The 6206-nt window shown below is 42.9% G+C and overlaps 1 protein-coding gene across 1 annotated transcript; it reads right to left on the reverse strand.

The window, feature by feature from the left end:
• Window positions 1-1441: 1441 nt before the first annotated feature.
• Window positions 1442-5496, reverse strand: LOC133908469 (probable beta-1,4-xylosyltransferase IRX9L). The gene is made up of 4 exons (XM_062350507.1): window positions 5169-5496; window positions 4025-4991; window positions 2688-2937; window positions 1442-1981 (listed from the first exon to the last, which is right to left on the reverse strand). Exons 2-4 carry the CDS (start codon window positions 4933-4935, stop codon window positions 1811-1813), a joined length of 1332 nt encoding a protein of 443 aa, XP_062206491.1. The 5' UTR covers window positions 4936-4991; window positions 5169-5496; the 3' UTR covers window positions 1442-1810.
• Window positions 5497-6206: the final 710 nt, after the last annotated feature.

The following is a 6206-nucleotide window of genomic DNA, read 5'->3' on the forward strand; positions in this document are numbered from 1 at the left end:
CGACTGGTCAAGTCAGAGGAGGCAGGGTGGAGTCCGAGGAGGCCGGCCAGGGCGCGAAGCTTCTGGGCCAATGCGGGAACGGGGGGAGGAGTTGGGGAACGGAGACGGGAGTGTTGGAGCTCGGGATAGCGATGGATTTTGGCACTCTACATTTGCCGAGTCTGGAGGAGGGGATGACGAGTGAATAGGGATGCCAATCGTTTTGGCCACTTTGCTGGACCGTGATATTCTCCGTATCTCGCCAAAAGTAACGATGGCGAGGAGGAAAACGAGGCTGCTGGAGATGCTCTTATAGAGAATAAATGACTCGTTATCATCAGGAGTCTGTGTTAGAGCTCTAACCTCCTATTAGAGCAACTATTTTATAGACGTTTAAATAGTTTGGTAAGCTTAAGAACTTACTAAAGCGTTCTCCCAACACCCAATGCATCGACTCTTAGCGAATATTGATTTTACCTTGTCGTGTCCCCTTCCATACACACGCTCTCCTTTTCCATCTAATCTAGCTGCAGCTCCATGGAGTCCAATCAAAGCTCTAGCACCTACGGGCTGAGCACGGGAGAGGCTGCGGATGAGATCGAGCCACGGAGATTCCTACTTCGGTGTGAGGCACCAGTTGCTTCGGTTCCGCGGCGGCCGTGCAGCAGCGTGCTCAGACTCAGCTCCCTCACCGGCGAACCGTGTACAGGGTCAAGCCTCTGGTTTCTCCGGCGGCCGTAGAGGCATAACGTGGCTGTTTGGTTTTTTTTGCTCTTACAGGTCAAATCAAAATTTGATCAGAGACTAAATCACAATATTATCAAATTTTAGCCGTTAAAATAGTATTTAGTGTGAGATCAAGTTAAAATTTGATTGGTTAAAAATTTTAGCGGACGATTTGATCGCCCGAGATTGACCCAAAAATACTATAGGAAAATTTTAGCCGATCAAATTTTTTGGAGGTATGACTAAATTTTAACCTTCAACCAAACGAAAACCAAAATTTCAAGATAAGATCAAAATTTGGCTTGGCTCTTTTTAGCCCCTGACCAAATAGCCCCGATATGTTGTGTTGGTGAACCAGATGCCTGCTTAAGATATTCGTTGGATAGATGGAACTGACTACAGATCTGGCACGCTAGCTGCAATCAACCTATAACAAACTCTGTAGATTATATTCTTTGTGACTATCTTTAACCCATTTCTTCAGACCAAGATCAACTCTTCATTAATCATTCGGAGGATTACAAACATTGCAGTAAGGTAATATATGTAGTCGAAGATGTAGCCAGTCGAAGATGTAGTCAGGCCAGAGGAGCCAAGCAATGAAGCAAATATAGCATACATGATATCTCGAATTCTCGACCAAAAGAAAGTTCACGACAGATAAAAGTACAGCGCCATAGTGAAGATGAAGTAGGGAATGGGGACCAACCATAGCACACTGATACCAACTCCAATCTATGATTTTGATTTAACTTTTGTTCATGTATCAAGAGAGTATCTGTCTTTGCCCTTCAACAGGTGCAACGGAGGCAGACTTTCACATCTGTGAAGTAATATATGCATGTATGTATGTAACGAACAGAAGCGAAAAGAAATGTACAAGCCTATATCTAGCTTGACAAACAGGGGGGAAGAATGAACATAGAAAAGAATGCAGCAGGGAGAAAGAATTTTCCTTTGTCAGGCTTCTTGCTTTCAACTGTTACTAGTATGACATTTGAACCAGATCTTGGTAGAGCAGCTTCGCGTGATCCTGGAGCTACCAAGTTCAGGAAGGCGTCATTCACACTAGGAGGACCAAACAAAAAGGGGAGCAGCAAGACGGTTATGTTATAGGCACAACAGCATCTAGGTTCTTCTGCAGCAACCAACCGGTTGGGTAATTGAGTTGAGGAGGTTCCAAATCAAAATTCCAGACCATAATCCGAGTGCAATTATCTGCAAGGCCTTCCATTTGACTCTCGTCCTCAACAAGCTTCTCGATAAACCTTGACTCCTGCAATGCCACAGTCTCAGTATAAAGATGCTTTCTTGATGTGCTTTAGTAAGTGTTGCTTCTACCTATACTGGTTCTATTTCATAGCTGCATACTACTACCTCCGTTCTCAAATAGATGTTTTAGAATGCGTGAAAACTTTGACTATTAATACACACAAAGATGCTAGGATTCAACACATGTGAATAATATGAGTGGATTCACTGCGAAAAATACTTCCTTATGATAACATGTTTAACAAATTTCACTAAGAAATAATTATAAAAAGTAATGTTAAAACATGTGTTTTGGAGACCATGTTAATGTCCTAAACGACAAGTAAAAAAGAACGGATGTAGTAAATTATAACGAATACTCATGGGACACTCGTAGTTTTTAATAGCACTGTGCTGTCATACGTACTCTAACGAATGGTACATTGGTTCCATTTGGTTCGCGGTCCACCTCAATAGATTGTATCTTAAGATCAGTAAGTAGTTCACAGAGCTTAGTGAATCTTCATACTACAGTCAACAAGGATGACAATTTTCTCACAAAGACTTAAATTATAGCATGCTCTGTTGGATTAAAGTTAAGCAGAAACTAAAATCAATCATCAACATAGTAGATTTATTTCAAGCAGGAAAATCAAAGTTCCACAGGTAAGTGAAAACATGTAATCATCTTTTTATTTTTATTCTTGAAAATCACTAAAAATTAAAGTCACCTGCAAGCCACCTCTGCCACCTGAATGGAGTATAATAGATTCTAAAGTGGGGCTATTCCATCTCTGGGGATCCCAAAGTATAGTGCTGTTAAAAGCAAACCCAGAGAAACCAATCGGAAATCGGCGAGGAACACCCCTTCTCTGGTTTGCATGCCATCCAGTGACTTGATTACCCCTACAAAGGGGCCCTTCTAAAACCACTCTATACTTGGCCCCAACATGTATTGCTACTGGCCATGTGCCAAAGCGCCTGCAGAACATAGAACAAGATCATGAGGAACATTCTCAACTGTCACATGAGAGGAACAATACTCGTTGAAAATTGGTCATAGTGAATATTGCCGTGTTACAAATAACATATACTTCCATGCAAAAAAAAAAAAAAAAAAATCAAGAAGATAGGAGCTCTCCTGGTTGCACCAGACAACAAACTACATTTTCCCCTCATCATCAGGGCTTATGACTAAATCCTAGACTTAGTAGGTTATAGTTCATTCAGCTTTCTCGGAAGTCACAGCATGGCACCTCTATAATGGAGTAGGAGTTTGCAAGGCCCATATCATGTCAGGGCTCTCAAGGCGAAGTTATTGGTCTGTACACTAATGCAGTGGTTGTTCCACATCGGTAACTAATGGACCAGGAGGTTCTACCACATTGCATCTCCACACCAGAAGGCAGTTAGCTAAATGACTTAAAAAGCGACACACTTTGCATAATATCTTTCAGAAGCGTACAAAGTAATCATCAATAAAGCTTTTGTTTAGTGGAGAAAGAAAATGAAAAAGCTCTGCTTCCTACTACAATTCTGCAAATAATCTGTGTTTTAGTGCGGTGGGGCATTTCACATAAAATAAAATCAAAGCTACTGGAACGAAAGGTTCATAAAAATAGAATAAAAGACGGAAAAGGAGGAAGTGGATCCCTGCATCATTCTCCACCTAAGAACGCATGCATATCTCCATCCAAACCAATAAAGTGCTTATTGCTAGCTTCAAGAGAATTATCCTTTTACCAGAGTTGATAGTACCATTTAAAACACTACTCCATATCAGAAGATTTCAGAAGCGAAAAATATTTAGTACTAGCTAGCAATCACAGATATGGTTTTCAAAAGGTTTAACAACACTGGCATGCGATACACATCACAGGGGTAAGCACAATAAAGCAAACAATGGTTTAAAAATAGTTTGATGACTATAAGTAGATTGGTAAACCGTTTATATTCATACCATGTTAAGATCATCCATCATGTAAAGTTTGCCCATGAACGAATTTGTGATAAAGAGGACTATTAAACTTTCAGTACCACAAAGAAAGTATATGCACAGAAGTGTCACCTGATTTTACGCATTTCTTCAAATAAATCAACTGAGTATGCTCGCTCCTCATCAGCAAAATGCACTATTCCATCTAGACGGTGCTTCTTTGTATGAAAAATTGCATTGTTCTTTTGGCAGACAATAATCTTCCTTATGTTTGTGGTATTCCGATTGCAGATAAGGTGTCTGTACATAACCCCAGAAGACCTCAGGATCTCTGCTGTTTCACGGGACTGATACGGCCACTCCGCGACTATCCACAGAAGAGGAGGTGGTACATTTTTCAACACATGAGCCAGACGATTCAAGTAATACGCCTGATGTGGTCGAACAGAAGTTGAAGTCACAATTATCAGCTGCTTCCTCACAACAATAACGGAGTCATTAACAGGAGGATCGACATGCGAGGCTTCAATAAAGTCTGCCTCATCATCCAACATTGCAGGAACTGGAGGGCTCTCATCAACCTGCAGTTCCTCGGTCGCTTCGGCCTCCGCCGCAAACGGCTCCAACTTTGTACTTCGAAGTTCCAGCATTTGTCTATCAACCACATCCCCATCGAACGGAAGCCTCTCATTTTCAGAAGCAATCTTCTTGGATAAATCAAGGGAGAAGAGCGGTGTGAATCCGATGAAAATTCCCACCAAGAAACACACGAGCAGACGGAACATGGCCCTCTTCCAGTTCATCCACTTGGCCTTCGGCCTCTCCAAGGACCGAGAGTGCCTGTGTGACGATATAGCCGCCCAAGCGGACTTGAGGCTGCTCGACACCAGGAGAGGATCCAGGGAGGCCACCGACGTCAGCAGCCCCCTCATCGCGACGTAGGACTGCGAGTACGCTAGCTTGGGGGACGGCAAGGTGTCGAATTCTGACCAGTCCTTAACCGACCCCTCCCGCTGCATTGCGCCGGCATTCCTTCGGGCCATTGTAGGAACTAGGCACCGGCGTCAAGCATGTACAGCACCGGAGTTCAGCAGCGCACCTAACGTGAGAGGGGAATTTCGGAAAATTAACTGATATAAAATAGCATTCCACCACCGCGCGGCACACGAATCCGCATCAAAATGGACGGATTGGAGCATCCATCCCGGAAAGAAAGTTTTGAATTCCAATGAACAAAAACGAAAAATTGACTCAAGCAAGGTAAGGGTTTCCTTACCGACAAAAAGGAATACCAAGCCCGGGCGGATCCCGACTACACGGCGGTGCCGGCTTGGACGAGGACGACGACGACGAGAGGCGTACTTGCAGCGCAAGGGCGCCTGACCCGGGTGGCGGCACGCCCGGCCGGCGCGGAGGGGACTAGAATCACAGTCCGAGGAGCGTGCGCATGTCGGATCACCTCACGAGGCAATTTCCAGTGGCTCTCTCTCCCTCTCTCATCCGTCCCTGTTCCTGGAGGAGGTAGTAGTGGTAGGAGGATGTGGCGGCCCGATCGCCGTCGGGAAGGTGAGGGAGACGAGAGCCCCTGTTGCATTTAACCCCCTGAGATCTCGGCATTTTAGGACAATAATCATTGGCCGCCAATGGGTAGGCAGTACTCCATTGATTTCTTTAGAAGAATAATGTCTTGAAAGGGAACGTACTATGTTAGTAGTATGAAATTATTACTCTTTGTGAGCAAATGTTTATAAAATTATTGTGTCATGTACTATACCATGGACAAGGCGGAACCATCAGTGCAGTGGGTGCCAAACGACTAAACCAATGAAGAGGAGTAAACCTACAGTTGTAATGGAATGGGAGTGTGATGCTTATTTGTTTTTTTTTCTTTTAAAGTATTACACCGGCCACATATTTGACAAATCTATATGGTAAAAGGTACTTAAGCTGACTAGACGATCAGCTAGCCTATGAGGTAAGAAGATGTTGGTAGGGCACATGATTTCGTATTTATTTGGTAGAGCTGATTGTGTTATAATTGCTTGAGTTTTAAGGGTGTATTTTTTTATGACTTGTCAATGATACTACCATAATTTGGACTAAATAGTGTATAACCAAAAAGTTGGTATAGTGTATAACTGTAAAAAAGCAAAATCTCAGTAAGGACCAATATACTCAAGCATCTCCTTTTTCCCTCCTTATTATAGTAAGGTTACAATCTTAATTTAACAAGACCAATTATTTATGACATATTCCAATTCACACTCATTTGGAGCATCCAACTGCTAGTACATGACAAGATGGAAAAGAATTC

This window comes from Phragmites australis, chromosome 2 (genome assembly GCF_958298935.1).
Source record: "Phragmites australis chromosome 2, lpPhrAust1.1, whole genome shotgun sequence".
In the NCBI taxonomy this organism is placed as follows: Eukaryota; Viridiplantae; Streptophyta; class Magnoliopsida; order Poales; family Poaceae; genus Phragmites; species Phragmites australis.

Excerpts from the sequence above, each read along its gene's own strand:
- LOC133908469 (XM_062350507.1), bottom strand. The coding sequence starts at position 4,935 with ATGGCCCGAAGGAATGCCGGCGCAATGCAGCGGGAGGGGTCGGTTAAG. Across the intron at positions 2,938-4,024 it reads GAAGAAATGCGTAAAATCAG|GCGCTTTGGCACATGGCCAG; the intron begins GTGACACTTCTG and ends TATGTTCTGCAG. Across the intron at positions 1,982-2,687 it reads GTGGCAGAGGTGGCTTGCAG|GAGTCAAGGTTTATCGAGAA; the intron begins GTGACTTTAATT and ends GTGGCATTGCAG.